This window comes from Mustela nigripes, chromosome 7 (assembly GCF_022355385.1).
Source record: "Mustela nigripes isolate SB6536 chromosome 7, MUSNIG.SB6536, whole genome shotgun sequence".
NCBI lineage: Eukaryota > Metazoa > Chordata > Mammalia > Carnivora > Mustelidae > Mustela > Mustela nigripes.
This window is the reverse complement of record NC_081563.1, coordinates 32,705,021-32,725,457: the sequence shown is the minus strand read 5'-3', so window position 1 is coordinate 32,725,457 and position 20,437 is coordinate 32,705,021. Positions and strand designations below refer to the sequence as shown.

The following is a 20,437-nucleotide window of genomic DNA, read 5'->3' as shown; positions in this document are numbered from 1 at the left end:
AGAACTAGAAATTGTGGTAAGTCTTCTGACCTAAGTGTCCACTGCACCCCAGTGGTCTCTTTCGCCGACTGTCAAAGCGCTCCCTGAAGGGAAACCCTGAGCACCTCTGCAGGGACACGCACCAACACCTGGTCTACATTAGATGCTCAGTTACCTGCAGGTGTCCAGCCCTGGGTTCCCTGTCATGATCACTTGTGCTGATGCTGATTTTGTTCTCATGTTCCAGGGTGGGGTCCACCCAAGTTCTGTTAGGTCAGCAGTTGAAGTGATGCATTCTCTTCTGTTTTAATGATTTGGCTACTTTTGTAGTTATATTTAGGAAGTCCAACCTGTCTCAAGGAAACCATTTGAAGGGCCATGGGAAGGATTAATCGAATGCAGCTTGTTATCTTTCCATTAGGGGAATCCATAAAGCTGAAAAAGAAGGATTCTGAGATAAGAAGATCCTTCTCTTAGGATCCTATAAAAGGAAACTGCCCCCGCCCCCCAAACTGCCTGCTCCTTTACTAATGCAGAGGAGGGACTTGAAAGTATTACATGGCCTCCAGTAAGCCTGAGCGGGCGCACATACTGGCAGATTACTCTCTTTGCCATCACATAAAAGATGCTCCAGGTGTTTCATTTTTAATTTTCCACTGTTCTTTGCAAGGACCAAACTTTTAAGTACAGCCCTGGTGGTGGTGGATGGACATCCTACTTCTTTTTCCCGCTCCAAGACAACGTAATTGTGCATCGTACAGGGCAGTCTGCAGTCATTTTTAATATTTAAAGGGCATCTGAGTTGGAGATTAAAATTTATGAAGAACAGTGTGATCCCAGGGAAGAGGATAGGAAGCCATTTCTACTTTCAAATGTAATAAAACAGATGGACGTCCCATTCCAGACATAAGTGCTACAATATTTCAGATACCTTATGATGCTGGAAACCTACCAAAGGAAATTTGTCTCTCTGCCCCTTTTGGTGCGTGCGTGTGCATGTACACGCATGTGTGCATGCATGTACACACACACTTATTTTGCATTGCACACATATAGATCATGAAGATAATTCCAGAGGGCAAGATTCAATTTTGTTTCTAAAAGCCTAGACTGTAACCTCAGGACCCAGCATGTTGACTAACCAATTAAGTAATAACAAGGAAACACAGTAGAATACTAAGTGGAAGACAATAAAGCTAACTACCCTGCTCATCATTATCTTGAAATACCCTTACTTGGAAGAGATGATCTAATTATTCCCTTGTGCATCTCTCATGGGAAAGGTGTTATTATTTCCATCTTGAAGACAAATATAATGTCTACTCTCGATTTATAAGTGTCATTTCTTCTGAGAAGCTTCACTATTTGCTTTCTGGCTAATCTTCATACTATGAGTCTCAGCCCAAATTAAGTAATTTTGTAGAATTAGAGGCAGAATTATCTGTTTCCATAAGTGATTAAAATTCAGTGTTTTCCAAATTGTTTTAATCATATACCCTATGTAGTTTCAAAATGTCCAAAAATATGGAATATAGGAACTTATAAGGATCATATACAAAGTGAATATAGCCATAAAGTCTAGTGCTTTCCCTGAGTTTTTGTAGGGTGTGAGCAACTCTTCCCTCTTTGGGATGCAGAGATAATTTAGCCCAGAACATGTGCTTTTATCTAAAATTATCTTTTGCTTTCAGGCAAGATATTAGAAATATGTAACCATATAGCATGGCACTATAGGAAGCAGTGATTAAAAGGGAAGTAGAGGCACATTAAAATTTTAAGGGTTTATTTGAGCAAATATATATTCAAATCAGGCAGATTCCAGCCTACGTGGTTTAGGGACACTGCCGACCGGAGGGAGGGGAAAGGCTTTTGAGGAGCAGAGGCGGAAGTAAAGCAAGGAAATTATTTGATTGGCTATAGCTTAAGTGGTTGCCTTACTTGGTAAAGCCTGGGTGGCTCTTGGGTTGGTTGCTCTAAAACTATGTTTCCTCGGATACAAGTGTATTGACTGAAATTCACATGGCTTTGGTTGTGATTTGCCTTCATAGATCACCCAGGCATCAGAGCCACCTCTGTCGCAGGGCCACCATCAGTCACTTTAACATGGTCAACAATGCTGTCTTACTCTAGTTAGTCATACACTTTCCTACTAGCTGGCCTGACTTGCGTTCCTGCCTTCCGGAGTCTCCAAAGGTCACTCTGTTCATCTGCCGGGGGCTTCCTCCCAACACTTCGCTGGAGACGGTCCAAAACCTGAAAGAGGAAACTGTTTTCTCCACAGATCCCCAGAGTTTGCTTGCATAATAATTCTGACCATGTGCTCACGGAAGAGCAAGCCATGGCCTCGTCTCTCTTCCTGTGACATGACCAGTGACAAACGGAGATATTCCTCTTTTTGTGTTTTACGAGAGGCACGGTTTCCTCCAAGGTCCTCTGCCTTAAGGGTTTTCCCAGTAATGATGTGTACCAGATGGCCTCACCACCGAGTGCCTCACAGAGAACTCACGTATTTGCTCCTTGCTGGTAATCTCAGGTCACACAGTCAGCTGGGAAGTCTGACAGCCTCACCTGCTGCCAATGGCATCAGTTGGACAAAGGAAAGTAGGTCCCTGTTGACAAGGTTTGGGGCCGAGAGTGGAGGTGAACAAAGTCCTCGAGGGCTGGGGAAGCCTGGGTGGCTCAGTGGGTTAAGCCTCTGCCTTTGGCTCAGGTCATGATCCCAGGGTCCTGGGATCGAGCCCCGAATCGGGACCTACTTAGTGGGGAGCCTGCTTCCCTTCCTCTCTCTCTGCCTGCCTCTCTGCCTACTTGTGATCTCTGTCTGTCAAATAAATTTTAAAAATTAAAAAAAAAAAAAAAAAAGACCTTGAGGGGTTCTTTCCAAAATGGCACAAAACACGTGAATTTATGTTTGCCACTACTCCGAGAAGAGCTGACATTCAGTATCCCAATTTTAAAATAATGTGAGTAGGGATTATATCCCATTATTAAATGAAGTCTCTGTTTTAGAACATTGCTATTGATTTCCTGGTTCCTTTAAGTAGTAAGCTTGGTGCATTTCTTTATGCACCAATTATATGATGTAATTGGCAGAACTGGGTTGTGTGTACATGTATATATATTATGTAATTAGGGAGTTCTATAAAGTCAGCAGAGGTTCCTGCGTGCATTAATTCATTTAACAAGCCCTTAGCCTGCTTATCCCACATGTTGGAGATGGTACAGAACACTAGGGACACAAAAATGAACGAATTCCTGCCCTTGCTGGGCTCACAGTTAACTGGGGAGGAAAGGGTCTGGGTGACTAGTCTAGAGAGAGGTTGGTTGTCAACAATCACCTATGCCACTTCCCCTCTACTCTAACCCCAGTCCTCCAGTTTCTGATTCAGTGTAGCCGGGAATTTGCTTTTCCAACAAGTTCCCTGGTGAGGCTGATACTTCTGGTCCAGGGACCATAGTCTGAGAACCACTGATCTAGTGTCCCAAGTGTCAGAAGGCCAGGTAGGGAAGCTCTAAGGAGGAATTTCCAGCTCTGGTGGGAGGACAAAGGGGTTGTCCGAGGTTTCACAAAGGAAGTGAGTTTTAAAGGATCAGTGGAGAGGGAGAAGGGGGGAGGGATTAGGACATGCCAAACACATTTGGTTCTAAAAGACAAAAGTAGGAGAGAGTACTTATAGTTTAAAAAAAGTGCAGATAATTTCCATTGGCTCAGATGAGGTTTGAGTTTGAAGTAATTGCAAGAGATGAAGCTGAAGACATATGTGGGGCCCGGGGCTATGACTGAGGGCCTGTCGAACACGGTCCTGTAGCTGAGTATTTAACCATGAATCCACAGAGCCTGGCTCCAAGCTGGAACAACCTTGGTTAGGAGAACTCCTGTCATCATTCTCTTTTATCAAAAGAGGGTTCTTTCTGACCCTGGCACAGGGCTTCCCAGTGTTTTGGAAGAAATCCTGTTCCTGTCCCTGAAATGACAACCTTCACTGGAGGGGATAGGACCGTCGAAAGCATGTGTTGATTGCATACAACCAGAACTGGGGGGGGGGGGGGGGGGGGTGTTGGGGGTGGGGGGTTGCCGCGCCGGGCGGGGGGGGGGGGGGGGGGGGGGGGGGGGCTTAAGTTTCTGCCATTGACCCATCAGCCACCGTGATGGGGTATGTCAGTAGCTTCATAATTCATTGGTTAATTATGATTGACTCTGAGCTTATGATTGAACCCTAAGCTTCAATCACCTCTAATGGCCTCCTGCTTACTCAGAGGCGAGGGATGACAAGATCTAGGAAGGCGGGGGTTGGAGAAAGGAAGACCGCACTGAGCCCGGATTGCGACGATATGTGCTTCTCCTCCCTCCAGGGGAAGACGACGACGACGACGAATGTGGGGAGGAGAAGCTGCCCTCCTGTTTCGACTACGTGATGCATTTTCTGACCGTGTTCTGGAAGGTCCTCTTCGCCTTCGTGCCCCCTACAGAATACTGGAACGGCTGGGCCTGTTTCATTGTCTCCATCCTCATGATCGGCCTCCTGACGGCGTTTATCGGAGACCTGGCTTCCCACTTCGGATGCACCATTGGCCTGAAAGATTCTGTGACTGCAGTGGTGTTCGTCGCGCTCGGCACTTCGGTACCAGGTAGAGGATACGTTTCGTGTATGATTTCCCCCAGACGTGGCAGCCCATTCACCTTCTTGACCTTTTCTTTCTCACAGTTTCAAGGACTGTGATAACAAACGGGCCTAGAAAAGGCAAGAGCCCAGAGGTATAAATACTGTCCCCGCCAGAAGACTGTCACGGCAGTTTTCAAGGTTAGAAGGCTGGTCAGTTTCATCGTGATGACAGGAAAGCAGTCCCAGAGGGACTGCCTAGAGAGCACAGACTGGTTTGACGGCAAGATCGATAGATCAGCTCCCCGTTCCAGTTAGCACTTTCAAAAACACAAAATTATGAGTCATCCTGAAGCACAAGGTCTGTCTTTTATAGAGTTACTGACATTGGGTCATTTCCATGAAACTGTATTGGTTGGGTAACTGAGATAAATACATCCTGAAGACCTGATACCATATTCTCCTGACCCGAAAGTTAATATAAATTAAAAAAAAAAAAAAAAAAGACGTTGATCAGGACAGAGCAAAAGTAATCCCAGCCAAACCAAACAGGCCAAGTACACATTTTGTGGATGTCTTTTTGTGCATTCCTTACAAGCTAAAGTCTTCTAACAGTCTACAACCGTAGCTCATTATATTTGCCCAGACTTCTAAGAAATCATCCTCCCAAACATGAACTTGACAGCACTAATTTTCAAATTTCGGTGAGCATCAGAATTACCTGGGAACTTGTTTTAAAAAGGGCATCTTAACAATCCATAAACATAGTTGTTTTAATTGCATTTATTTAGGATTTATTTTCATGTCTGTCAGTGTTTTGTAGTCAGGAATGCTTTGTATCACATCTTTTGATAGATTTATTTCTAAGTATTTGAGGACTTTGGGTGCTATTATGATTGTCTATGTTATGTGTCATTTTTTATTTATTTGTTGGAATACAATTAAATTTTATAGATAATCATTGTACCCAGTGACCTTATTAAAGTCATTTATTAATTAAAAACCCACCATCAACCTTTGGAGTCAGAAGGTCTAGAGGAAGGGCCCAGACATGTGTGTTTTAAGCTCACAGGTGATTCTGGTGCACATCAGAGCCTACTGTCACCAAAGTTCTAGTTGACATCCTGACAGACATCCAGGTAACCCTGGCTTTTGGTTTTGATGCTGAAAACAAGTGCACTTGAAATCACATATTTATCTCTTTGCTGGAATTCACTAATTGTTCTTCTGTACTCAGATATTTATCACGTCAGTGTCTCTGAGCCTTTCTTTACTTGTAAAATAGGGATAACCATACTGAACTTGCAGTCGTGACAAGGACTGGAGAAAACACCTATAAATGATGCATCTAGTAAAGCACTTAAAAAGTAGAAGGAGTTGGATTAAAACAACAGCTTTTGGTATTATTTATGAATTGCTGAGGGTGATCTGACCAGTGTAGATCTGATACTTGATTCTTGAGTAACCAGAAGGAACCTGTCCAGATGTAGAGTGGTGAGCCACTGCCTGTGGTGTTATCCAACTGATCCACCAAGGGGGTGTCCTCCTCAAGAGTCCTGACAAGGTTCTGGTGTCAGTGAGTTAACGGCGGACTCAGGGGACCTAGGGGGTCCTCGTACAACTGCCTTATTGAGTAGAACCATGCGAAGTCTTCCAGTAGACTGCTGATCTCTCAACACCAGCTGTTTCTAGCAGTTTCCAATTTTGGTCTTTATTTTGATTTTTTTTTTCTGAAAATACCCAGAAATTTAACAAGCAGGAGGAAAGCCTTAAAATGTTCATATTGAGTTGTTTTGTTTAGAGAACATATACACCCAAAGGAACTAAACAAAACAGTTAGCCATCACTCTATGTCAGGTTACCATAGAAATATGTTTTAGAGGCTACTCTCCCTAAGGCTTAAATTACTGTATCAAATGGTACCCAGGTTAGCACACTCTTCTGGCCCTGGGTTTAACCCTTGAGGAGAATATGTGCAAATTATGCTAATGAAAGCAAAATTAGGTCTCTCATCAGAGTTACTCAAAATCAACCTACCTCTCCGGAAAGTCAGCAGTTGGTCCTACCAAATGCATCTTTGTTTGCCAAATGATAAAAAAAAAAAAAAAAAGGCTTTTACTACATAAATCCTTGTTTCTAAAAATATACATTTTTAAAATTTCCCTGCTCCTCCTCTCAATACCTCAAAACAGACTCCTTTTCTTGTATACTAGTCTTCCAAAGTAGCTCTGTTCCTCTCTTGTATTAAACTCTCTTGAAAAGTGTGGCCGCCATACCATATCATTAATTTTTATTTTTTCCTGTAAAATGAAATGTGGATTACACTAAACCTTCGTGTACAAACCTCATTTGTTCTGCCACTTAAAACCAGCTCAGAATCCAGGCAGGGGCAAGAAGAGGTAAGAAAACCTGTTGGGGGAGAATACAACAGAAACAAAATGGTTTCCCTTCACCGCCATAAACTCTTCCCATTGGGAAACAGATTTCTTTGCTCTGTTACCAAGAGAATTCCTGTAATTTGCTGTGGTGTGAGCTGTGCAGCACGTTTTCCACACAGTGTAGTCACAGGTGATCTCATAATCATATTTATATAAACAGACACCCCCCAAAAAAGCTGTGCAGATTGAACAAAATGCTGAACAAACATAATATTTCTGACTTTATTCTTGAACCCTGATGATTCAGAGCAGTGCTTTATTACCTCTCTGACTCCTCAAAAACAACAACAACAACAACAAAAAACTATTATTCCCAGATGACAAAGCCCAGTTGCTACAGGTGGAAAAGAGACTAATTCTTTTCACTCACAGCTTACCACTAAAGGGCATTGGTCCTGAGGCCCAGTTTTTTTAAAAAATCAAATCTTTAAAAAAAAAAAGAGAGAGAGAGAGAGAGCAAGAGCCTACTTTTCCTGAATCACCCTCTGCAGAACTCCTTGTCTGGAGAAGAGGGGCTTCCTGAATGGTCTTCTTCTACCTTTAAATGTTGGAGTAAGTAGAGTATGGTCTCTTCCCCATCTGGAAGCCTGACCCGTCACATCAGTCTTCATGGCTTAACTGCCACCAACACGCTAATGATTACCAAATATTTATCCCAGCCTCGTCTTTCCGGAGTTCTAGAGTCACATGTCAATTGCCTTCCCTATATTGATGCTGGATGTGTAATGTGGGGCTCCAAATCACCATGCCCAAAGTAGAACTGCTTATTTCCACTACCCATGGCCGTATCCTTCAACCAAACCTGTTCCTTCCAGATCTTGCCTTTTTTCTGGAAAACAGTATCATCATCTAAAACAGTATGATCACACTGATCATCATCATCATCATCATCATCATCATCATCATCGGTAACATATCAGCCGTGTCCCTGATTCCTTTTTCCTCATCCCCACAGTCAAGACATTCATAACTCCTACAGATCTTAACCTCTACAGTGCATCTTGACGGGACCCATTTAGCTCTCTCTCCACCACCAAGTCCTGGTAGGCCGTTCTCTTGGATCCCTGCAGAGGCCTCCTCTCTGTCTCCATGCTTCTGCTGAGGATTGTTTTAAGATGCAAATCAGACTGCATTTCTGCCTACAATCTTCCGTGGGCTCCCTACACAGGACAAACGTCAGAAGTATCCCCCTGGCTTACAAAGACCTATGTGATTTGGGCCCTGACTGTCTTTCCATTCTGTTTTCCCCCTTCCCCACTGTTCTTGAGCCCCACTGGTTTGTTTACTGTCCTCCGTGCCCCAGGCTCACTCCTTTCTCAAGGTTGCACTCACTGTCTAAAATGCCCTTTCTTCTCATTGACACAAGACTGGTTCTTTGTCTTCAAGTAGATCTCATCTTAAAAGTCACTTCATCAAAGAGACCTTTCCTAACCACCAATGTGAAGCATCTTATATCACCTTCTTTTCTTTTTTTTTTTTTAAGATTTTATTTATTTATTTGACAGGCAGAGATCACAAGTAGGCAGAGAGGCAGGCAGAGAGAATGGAGGAAGCAGGCTCCCTGCTGAGCAAAGAGCCTGATGCGGGGCTCGATCCCAGGACCCTGAGATCGTGACCTGAGCTGAAGGCAGAGGCTTTAACCTTACTGAGCCACCCAGGTGCCCCTTCACCTTATTTTCTATAGAGTCTTTATTACTTTCTGGACATTGCGTTTGGTTTTGAATGTTATTGTCTACCTCTCCCCGCTGAAATGTAAGCTTCGTGGAAAAACCCTGCCCTTTCAATCTCTCATTATCTTTGGCTTCTAAAATCATGCCTAGCAAATACATAAGTAATGGAATTGTATATGCCCATGTGCTTGTGTGTTTGTGCAGATGTGCTTTGTCTATAAATGAATGTACACATCAGTCATTTACACATCAGTACGAGTTACTTAAATCAGATGGCTTTCTTAACACCTAGAGGCAAAAAAGAATTCAAGTTATGATTGAGGGAGATATGCCGTACATACTTTTGTACTGGGACTTATTCTTGGGGACTATATCTGGGTAGGTTATTGTGGTAAGAAGGGCATGTGTAACTTAGGAGCATGGAGTCTCCACTTTCACAATTTGGCTATGCTGGAAAGTGTGATGAGGCGTGAGATAGGTTGTCCCTTCTTCATTCTTTTCTCTGCTATCATCCCTGCTTTTAAGATCCCGAAATCAGGCCAATACTTTTAAAACTTTTGATACACTCTGTGTAGTGCTAAATAGGAAATTTTGCAGTAGCCTGACTTGGGTCCATAACTAGTTACATCAGATTGTTTCTATAGAACACAGGGTCAAAATTCAAGAGAAATTAATCCAACAAGAAATTAATCCAAAAATGGCTAGAACCCAGCCATTTTTGTAGTAGGCGTTATCTGTATCGTACAACTTTTTAGCTTAAAATTATTTACTTGGATAATACTGGGTATATTGGGTCAAGACATCCCAGCTTCTATATCATGTTCAAAACGTGGTTTTTCTTTCATCTGTTGCTCTACTAGAGTCAAGTAGAAGCAAGCATCCTTCCTTAATTACAGAGAAATCTCTTAGATGTTAAGGAGTTGGGAATATTGTTACGTCACTCAGTTCTGCCTTGGTCTTTCTCCATACATCTTGATTAAGGCTTGTGCCTGAATCTCACCTACTACCCTGTATAATTTTCAATTATGAGTTGTTTACTCCTAGGACCACAACACTTTAAAAATTGGGTATCATAGAGCTGTTTCTTAGCCTCTGGCATTGTTGGATTTTCTGTTCATTTCCAGTGTTTTAAATATTCTTTACGTTTTGTTAAGTAGGAATTATTTCACTGTAGAAATTTTAAGTCATGAAGGGAAAGAAAATAGATGATTTTAGGCATTTTTTCCCATTCTGTATATAGAAACTTTGGTTAAAAATAAGAGAGAAACTGTGTGCTATTTTAAAGTTACATTACTTCCGGATTTCTAACTATCATAGGAAGAATTTGACAAAACCTGGTTATCCTAGCTAGTCCCTACATTCTCTTAGCACAGTATCAATGACAGTAAACTGAGGGGATACAGGTATGGGAGCATTAGAGCTCAATCCAGGAACGCTGGACTTCCAACCATTACTCATTGTATGACTCAAATTGAATTTTTGACTCAGCCTTGGTTTTCTTGCCTGTAAAACAGGCATGTATTAAGCAGAGTTGATGAGAGGATTAAGCAATATGGGCCTCAGAGCACTTTGTCAGCTGAAAATTGGTATTAATCCAGGAAATAATTACACTGACATCGACTCTCAAAACGTCAAAAGGAATAGAAACCATCAGAAACGAGAATGAGTAGGATAAGTTTTATGAGCAGAGGTGGAAATTTTAAAATATTTACATCACTCCACCATGTGCTAGGCATGCGCACTGTATTTACATGATCTGTTATATTATTTAGGTTATTTCATTAAGTGATAGGAAGTGATTTTGTCCCCCCCTGAGGTTTACTGTTTATTTTTTGTTCCTTAAACCCTTCTCCTAAAAATGAGTTTTATTTTTTACTTCTTTAATACTGTACTAGAAAACACTATTTGTTTTGCAGAAGAAAGAATCGCTATGGATGGTTAACATGTTTTGGGTTTTAGTTTCCCGACCTATAATAACTCTAAAAATTACAATACTATATCATATACTTGAGTAATAGGACATTGCAATTTATTATATCTTGCTGCTCTATTTCCACTGGATCCTAAAGTAACTTGTATGGTTTTACACATTGTATATGGCAATCTGAAGGGATCACCATAATCTAAATGATACTCCTGGGTATGTACAGGGTACCACACCCATGGATGTATATAGTGGTGGCCCTGTCTAAAAGTCACTTTATTGCATAAAGAAAATAAGCACCAAAGTCCTTAGTTAACTAGGAAATTAAGGCTCAAGAGAATAAATGATTTGCTCATATCCAGTTCAAGTTTCAGTCAATGACAAATCGTGTCTCTATTATAATCTGTACTCGACCACTCTCATCCTACCTTGATTTCACTTTTTTTAAAGTAAGCATTCTATACATTCTTCCTCACATACCTTATAATTTGGGGAAAATTACTTCTTTGCTTCCATTTAGTATTTTCCATTTTTAAAGCATACAGCAGGATTATACGCAAGCTCTTTGGGGCCAGGCACTATCATTATTCTCTTTGGCATGGAAAACACCTAGTAGAATACATGCTTCCAAAACTTTCAGAAACGGTAAAGGCCTATTTCTATACCCATAAACAGTTAGCATTTCTTACACATAAAAATTTAAACACTAAGACCATTGGAAACCCTTTTAAATCTGTTCAGCTCTGACTTAGCTGGCAAAAAAAAAAAAAAGCCAAGGTAATCCACATGAGCATAGCCATGCATTGCTAATGGAAGTGACCACAAGAGGAGGTCTGGTCATTCTGCGCCAAGACCAAAGATTTTTATGATACAAGGCTGGCCAGCCACTGGGGTCAGTAAGACCCAAGAAAGACATATTGGGGATGTTCTCCCAGCAGTAATGTTCTGCAAAGACTTACTGACCATTCTGGAAATCAAGCCTAGTCTTCTAAGTCTCTTAGCAGAAAGAAGTAGGAGCCCAGGAGTAGGAGCACTAGAGATAAGTGTCCAAGGCATCTATCCCTACACACACTCAGCCTACCCCTTACCGAACAAAAGAGGGGCCAGAAGGAAACACAGCACCCCACACAAATCAGATATTCTTCTCAGGGGAAATTGTATTCAGCCATTCGGAGATCTCACAGCCATCTGATCTACCCAGGAGAACCACAAGGAATCCGAGGGATGCCATCACTTCCTCTCCTTCCATCCTGCTTGAGACAGTGTTCTCATTTCTGGGCTCACAGATGAACTCGTTAACTCTCTCAATATCAGAAAGATTATGCGAAATCTTCTTTAGTACAGTGTTCATGGAGATCCATCCACCAGGAGGTATAAAAGCACACGAGCTTTAGAGTCAGACGGACATGAGTTCGAACACACCCACGCCGCTTCTAAGATGTATGACACCTAGAGGCAAACTGCTCACCTCCTATCAGCCTTAGTTCCTTAACCTGAATAACAGGGGCATGAAAATCTGTCTCAGAGTTGTAGTGAGGATGACACGAGAGCACTTTAACCAAGTACCCAGCACAGGACCTCGCATATGACTGCTACTCCAAAAAAAAAAAAAGAGATCTCTTTTCTTTAAAAAAAAAAAAAATTTATTTATCTGACACAGAGAGAAAGAGCACAAGCAGGGGGAGCAGCAGGTAGGCAGGAGAGGGAGAAGCAGGCTCCCCGTTGAGCAAGGAGCCCCATGTGGGGCTCAATCCCAGGACCCCTAAGGCAGCCACCGAACTGGCTGAGCCACCTCTCTTTGCTTTTCTACTTCACTGGACTGATACGTGGGTTTAGGCCTCCTGGTACTTAGCTACATCATAGCAAGTGAAAATAGCAAACCAAGTAAATTTGCAGCCTGGCTTCATTATGGTCCTGTGTAAGGAATCCTGGTGAGATGGACATTCCCAATTTTGTTCCTGTTTCCTGCCACTGTACTGTATCCTCTCTGAACTTAATCCTCTGAACACTGGCGTTTCAACTCAGCCACAGGCTGGAGAGGAAGTGCCGTAGCTACAGTGTGTATACATTTTTAATTGGATGATTAACATTTCACATCAGCTTAAATGGGAATGAAAACAGAATTGCTTTAGTCTGCATCATGATTTCCCCATGGCTTTAATGTCTGCTCCCCCAAGAGGATCCTAAAGGGCAGGTGTATTTCATTTCCAGATACCCTAATAAGCAGTTTCTTTGCCACCAAGAAAGGTCAGCACTGCTGAAAACAGGCCCTCTGATCGTAGTCCGGCCAAGAGGCAGAGCCACCCAGGGACACAGCCAGAGCGCAGCACCACGCAGCACTAATCCTAGGCTTAGGACCTTACTCAGCCTCATGCCGGGGACCAGAGAGCTGGAGGTAAAATGCTCCGTATGTATCAGCACACTCTCTTACGAATAGGTGATGTCATAGCAGTTGAAAGCAGCTCACAAAAGCAAACATAAGGACAGAGCAAAACAAAGGAAGGCTGAATACTAGATTTCACAAGATTTGCTCCATAAATGGCACACGAACAGCCTGTTACCGAAACTGAAAAAACACTGGGCAGTAGACTCCAGGCAGCAGACCCAAAGCATCTTGTAAAAACCTGGGAAACACCCATTTCAAAACAATCCGTATCCTTTATTCTTATGGCCCAAAAGAAGAATTTGTGTTTAGTACTTTTGGTTTTTTTTTTTTTTTTTTGCTGGCAGTTACAATCCTGGATTTGTCTCCAGGGCAGGACTGCGTGAACAGCGGGCAGGGAGCACAAGGCTGGGGGGGACCAAGATGCTGACCATGAGGTCCCCTCGTAGGGGGTCCAGGAGAATTCAGCGTGTGGAATGCCCAACAGGAAGCTCCATGGTCTTTAGATTAGGGCCCCAACCCCACGCCAGCCGCCCGCACTCAGTTCCACAAAAACCACAGTGTAGGAGAAGGGAAGCTAAAAATATTTCATCCTGGTCTTATCTGATCCTTCCTACAGAGTCTAGGTCACCCAAAGCAAGGACATTGGCAGAAACATCACCCCATTCAGCGGTGTGGATAATCAGTGTGTGTGTGTGTGTTTGTGTGTGTGTGTGTGTGTGTGTCCAGAGAGCGGGTGTTATGAATGTGCAATGTGGATGAATATAAATTTCCTCCCCTTTTTAGTCTCAAGGTATATTCCAAAGGGAGCCAATGTCAAGTGCCCTGAAGGCCTTAGACCTGTTTGCTCCAAGGGGATCCATGAGAGCACGGGTCTCCTACAGAGGACTTGTAAATAAGGTTGAGGTGGCAACTTTCATCTTTCTCCCTTCTCCCATTTGAAAATAAGATAATGAAAATGAAAAATTTCAAGAGCCACTTATTTTGCATTTCTTTTCTCCCATAGTCAGGCCTCGGGCTGCATTTTTTAACAACTTTATTGAGACATAATATATATATACCAGAAATGTCCCTCATCGAGGGATACAGTTCAGTGATTTTCTTAGCAGATCTCTAATACCCTGCAACCACTACCCTAATCCAGTTTTAGCACATTTCCTCACCCTCATCAGATCCCTCTCGCCTCCTGACAGGGAATCCTCACTTCTACCACCTGTCCCAGGCAACCACTAATGTAACTTCTTGACCCACAGAGTTGCCTTTATTCAACATTTCTCAGGGACCAATTTTAATATAAAAAGGTCACGGGTTCTCTACATGATAGTAATTGCATTTTAGTAATACAAAAGGTAGTCATTTATCTCAGGTTCTGTAAGATTTTTAAATAATTTTTGTTTTGTGCACCACAAAATCTCTACCGACATTTGCAAACTCTGAGTGAGAGAGGTTTTCGGCTTCATCCCTTTGTCCATATATGGAACTGGGCAGCCAGCCTTTAGAACAATCCCACTGTCCTCCCCACAAAGGTAATCTTGGCTCATATATTCCAAATCGCTGGGGAAAATACCACACAATAGTATTTTGAATTAGCACTATGACTCTTGGGGTAACACCTTGAGCCTAAATATCCTTGGTCCAGGGAGTCAGGTAATCATAACGCAGTGCTCACGAGGGAAATCCAATGAGTTCAGCTTCTTACTCTTATCCCTGGCCTCAGCATGTCACCCTGTAGATACTAGTCATTGGCCCCTGGACCCCTTAGGGAGCGAGTAGAGCCCAGGACCTTGAACAGAGGCCATGTACATGTTCTCCCTACACACAGACTGACCCATTATTACTAAATTCAAAAGAAAAAAAAATGTGTAGTATAAAAAAGCAGAACTTAATTGCCATGTCATGGCACTGCATGAACAACAGATTTAAAGCCCAATGGTATTTTGAGAAAAGAAGGCAAATAAAAAGCAAGTCTTACATGTGACTGTAAAAGCATTTTAATATCTGTTGGGGATAGTGCATATTATAGCATGAAGCCGTGGTACTTGGCATTTCTGCACAAAGCCAGCTGGAACGCCGCCGTCAGCGTTCCTCAGCACACAGGCCTCACATCCTGCCTCTTCCGAAGAATGAAACATAAACTATGTATTATTAGTTCATATTCTGCTTCATTCCAGAAAATGGATTTAAATCCATAAAACGCCTTACGTTCTTTGGCCACCTTTCCTGGCACATGACCCAGAAATGCCAAATCTATTGGTGATCATATTTGACAACCTTTGTTTAGCTCAGCACATATAAATCCTGTATTTTGTGCTAAAGAGAAGTCAGCTTACTTTGGTTCTATCATTTACAGTCCGAGTATTACGTTTCGTATTTGTTTTCTTTCTCCTCTCCCCTGCCCTCTGGAGCCCAGGGGGCTTTTTGACATGGTCCTCCATAAATTGTAAACTCTTATTAGGTTATCATTATAAAAAATCATGGGTTGAGACAAGAAGCAAGACTTGCTGTCGTCCCGAACTGCAGAGATCCCCGCTGGGGTCTACAAATGGACCCAGTGGGCTAATTATACCTTCTCATTCCTGCATTGCAGTTGTAAAACAACAAATCACCACAAATGTGGCAAAAGGATCATATAAAACGTCCTTCCCTGAAGGATTCTATGTCTGAGGATGCTTCAGCCGGCTGAAACATGGCAAGCCAGAACCCTTAATCTCACCCATCAAACTAGAGCACCGCAAGACAGGCTGCTCAGAGGGGGCTCAGTATTCAGGGTGAGGTCGCATTAGAAGTGGCTCGGGTGCTGCCCATCCTTTGGTCTGTGCTTCTAGAATTTCACATTTAGGGAGACAAGGGTCATAGCACCCAGAAGAACCTCGTGTTGGTAACTTCAATATCAAGTCTTCTTGTCCTGAGAATGTGGATCAAGTCCTTTCTTCTACAACAGCTACACCAGGGTTGAGTCCGCAGCAGGGATAGGAGTGAAAAGTAATCTTGAAAATTAAAAGCTTTTGTTTTGACAGTGCAAACTGAGTGAGACAATATGGCGTTCTTGATCATCAAATCGTCAGGTGGTCTTCTCTTTACACTAGTCATCAGGCATTAAGAAGGAGATTAATACCATTTTTAAATGAAGTCAAAGGAAGCAGTAGGATAGGGGGCCATAACATAGGATCCAGAACTATTCTGCACTCAGTTTCGTTGATTTTACAAATATTTAGGGAGCCCCCACTATACAGTAGGCTCTGTGGGACACAGTAGACACAGAGGGATAAATAAGACCAATGTTAGGTTGAATCCCATGAAGTTCACACCTCAGTGGAAGAAAATGGATGCTTCACAAAAATAGGATAACATTTCAGATAGCAGTGAGCATGAACCGTGTTGAAAAGAAAATAAAGCAGGATTATGGAATCCTGGCATTGACAGCACGTATGTTCTACGCACGTGGAGGAGGATTTTAATAGGGTGGTGTGACTCCTACACCAAGAATCGGCAAATTACCTACTCAGACCTCTAGTTATCCGCCTGAAAATTCATCCAGGCAGTTCAAATCTTAGAAATGATGAATAGAGGTTACTTTTTTCTGGCCTATTCCTTTAAATAACCCCTTTGAGTTATTTGGTGGTTTCCTTCTCTCTTTGGGCAGCTGAGACTCTCTTCTCAGCCCCTACCACATCTGTTCTTACGGGAGAGTACCCAAGTGCCCTGGGCTTTTCTCCCCAGTGCTTCTTCCCCTCCTGTTGGGAATGGTCTGTGTCAGTTATTACTTTGGAATAACCAACAAATGATCCACATTAAGGCATCAGTGATTCATGATGATTTCATCAGGGCAGAGCATTTGCATGAAACAAAAAGTGTCTCAATAGGAACCACGTTTGCATAGCTTCATTGTTTAAAAGGTACATTTGTATAATTTATCTCTTCCATATCCACCGCAGCCTTAGGAGGTAGGCAATCTTGATGTGTTATTCGGTTCAGAGCATGGGGTAGTAGCTGGCAAGAACAGGATTTGACGAAGCATCTTGGAAACAAGGCTGCCGCGTGAGGACCTGGGCACCGGGAACGACAGGACGTGGATTCTAAGCCCACCCCTGCGTTCCCATTTCGTCGGACTCCTGGGGAGCTTTGGCTTTGTCCCCTGAAAAGATCAGGACTGATCTTTTCCACCTGCTCCTCCCGTCCACCCACCCACTGAATTGTCACGAAGAGCAAATGGTACAACATCTATGGGAGAGCTCTGAAAATTCTAAGATGTAAAAATAAGAAATTTTTGTCAAAAGACATTTTAAAAGTGTCTACCGAGAGCTATACTAGGTGCCTGGGAGAGAGACAAGGATAGAACCTGACGTGAGAGTTCCGTCTCATCACGTCCCCTTAGCAGCTTGGATACAGCTCCACACCTTCCTTTCTAGTCTCTGCGGTGCAAATTGCATCTCTATTGAGAGCTGAAGCACCAATGAACACTTGGGTCTTAGGTCCTTTCCCAGAAGTCTCAAGGGGACAGAGCTCTTAACAAATGAATATGCGAACTGATTTTGTGGGTGGAAGTCAATGGAATATACAATTAGTAAATACAATGTGATGGTTGGAAGGAAACTAAGACTCACACATCTCTTCCCCTCACAAGTGGTCTTCAGAAAACTTTTATAGTGGGTGAAGTTTGTTTTCAGAATCCTCGTTCCCCTTTATGGCCTGTCCTGGGCACCTGCCTGACTCCGAACTCCAGGCCAGTCCCTGAGGGCCAGGAAATCTCCTCACCACTTCTACCTGCCCCCCACCCTGCTGCCCATTGAAATGCACCTGCTCTGTGTGTCCTTCATAGGATACCTTCCTTCTTAGGATCTTGCTACCATAGCCCTGACCACCGAAAGGACCAGAAAAGTCCGAAAATCAGCCTTTCCTCCCTTCCCAGACAGACTCTATTATGTAGATGAGGCTTTTTAAAAAAAATGTAGGTTAGCCCTTTAATAATACCATAAACACAATCTTTGTAATTAAAATGGAAAATATTAATAAGCACAAAATTTTTAAAAAACCATCCAGCAGTCCCACCATCCATTTGCATTTTTATATCTTTATTTCTTTTTAAAATCCTGGGATGTTTAAAGAAATTGAACAAAAATGTATATACAAGGATATAACTAATTACCCACATTTAATGGACTTATATTAAACATAGTTACAGAACCTTTTTCACTTAGCAGTGTCATAAACATTTTACTTTGTTATTGTACCTCTAACCATAATTTTAACATTTGCACATCAAACTTGTAATGTTTTACCAGAAACGATAGTTTTCTAATTTTTCTCTAACATAAAAACTCTGCACTGACTACCCCCACACATAAACGTTCACACTTGCAGGATTACTTCTAAATCCCCCAAAATAAAATTGCTGGATCAAAGATTTTGTGATTTTTTTTAAGACTTTTGATAGACACATATGCCTTTGGGGACCATTCAATTAATCCATAGTAATAAGCTAATGGAAAAAAATTGTACACCCCATCAACGCAAAGTAGGAGCAGAAGTAGAAGAATTACCAAAACTTTCTAGAACCGCCTCAACTCCCAACTGTCAGGTAGCACCTACTGCCTCCAGGCCTGGGTTGAAGTTGTATGCAGTGACCTTTTTTTTTTCTATTTCTTGAGTTGCCTCTGTTTGCCTACTTTTAATAGTGCTGGTGCTTTCCTGAGCTCATAACGCACAAAGCAATCCCTTTCAAAAAGAGAAGGTCTGTGGGGGAATATACCTGGGTAAGTATCTACAAGGACACAAGGCACATGGGTGTCTTCAGCTTATCATGTAGATCTGCAGGCCCAGAATGACACTAACAGGGCCCAGCTGACAGGGAAGTTCTCTTTTAACCTAGGAGGGCTACCTGGAAAGGAGAGGGAGGGTTTCTGTTTTTCTCTAAGTTCTAGTGCAGTCTTTCTATCCTGTCTCACTCAGCCATGTCTACTGCTAGCAAGACTCTTTACCATCTCTGAAGTAGGACTTGAGACGCTTCAGATAAGGGATGGATGTTCCAGAAATAGAACAAAGTAATAGAAGAACGAACCTGGCCTCAAAGGCAAGGGAGGGTTGAGGGAAAGAGGGGGATTAAGGGGAAGGAAGGAAGAAGAGAGCTGAAGGGACCCTATTTCGTGCAGGGCAGCCCCGGACTGTGTTCGAGGCAAGGCGTTCCAGGCGTGTCTAGTAACAAACTGGTTTGGGAAAATGACAGTCAGCTATTTGTTTGGGCCCCTTTTTTGCCTTTTCAAAATTACCAAAATGTTGCGTGACTAAATCTCAACCATGCTTTACCCTCATGGACTCAGTATTAATAAAATAATGATTTATTATAGGGGCACCTGGGTGGCTGGGTCCATTAAGCATCCACTCTTGCTTTTGACTCAGGTCCTGATCTCGTGCCTTATGAGATCAGCCCCAAGTTGGTCTCCAAGCTCAGTGGGAGGCAGCTTGGATATTCTCTACCTCTGACCCTTCCCACACTCATGCTCTCTATCTCTCAAATCAATCTTAAAAAAAAAAAAAAAAGGTTTATTATAAAAAATAATAGGATTATGGCTCAATGCTGAAAATAGCAGTACCTTGATGTTATTTTAAAAGTAGGTTCTCTCAAGCCTATTTTTATGTACTAGAAAGACAGTGTAAATGTAATACCCAAAAGAAACCAGGAACTTAAGGAATTGATAAAATCACCTTGTCAGTGATCTCTAATGTTGTTCTAAAGAAATGAAGGGTCATCCATGAAAATAGCCCCTTCATAATCTGTTTCTGTCCCAGGTGAACATGATGAAGTTTCTGGATATCCTCTTTGAATGCTTTGTCCATTTTCAAATTTCAGATATGTTATTTAGTCCTTGTTAATACCCACGCTCTTGTGCTCTGGGACACCTGCATGGCTCAGTCTGTTGATCGTCCAACCCTTGGTTTCATTCCAGATCATGATATCAGGGTCATGAGATCAAGCCCTGTGTCAGGCTCTGTGCTCAGCACGGAGTCTGCTTAAGATTCTCTCGGGGCGCTTGGGTGGCAGTGGGTTAAAGCCTCTGCCTTCAGCTCGGGTCATGATTCCAGGGTCCTGGGATCAAGCCCCACATCGGGCTCTCTGCTCAGCAGGGAGCCTGTTTCCTTCTCTCTCTCACTCTGCCTGCCTCTGCCTACTTGTGATCTCTCTCTCTGTCAAATAAATAAATAAATAAAATCTTCAAAAAAAAAATTCTCTCTCTCCCTCTACCCTTCCCTCTGCACACTTTCTTGTTCTCTCTCTCTCTCTCTCTCTCCCCAAAAACTAAATCCTAAAAAAATAAACTACCATGGACCTGTGGTTAAGAACATGAGCTCTAGCTAGAATCATATTTGTTTGATCTGAATTCTAGTTTCACCTTTTACTAGCTATATAACTCTGAAAAAAATTTTCTTTTCTTTTTTTTTTTTTT

At 42.4% G+C, this 20,437-nt stretch overlaps 1 protein-coding gene across 11 annotated transcripts in view; it reads left to right on the top strand.

Moving 5' to 3' along the window:
• SLC8A1 (solute carrier family 8 member A1) overlaps nt 1–20,437 on the top strand; it is a 322,699-nt gene that overhangs the window by 290,649 nt on the left and 11,613 nt on the right. For all 11 annotated transcript variants that reach the window (XM_059405533.1, XM_059405532.1, XM_059405525.1 and 8 more), the window contains one exon: nt 4,333–4,608. In XM_059405533.1, the coding sequence (XP_059261516.1) occupies nt 4,333–4,608 (276 nt within the window). The remainder of the gene's footprint in view (nt 1–4,332; nt 4,609–20,437) is intronic.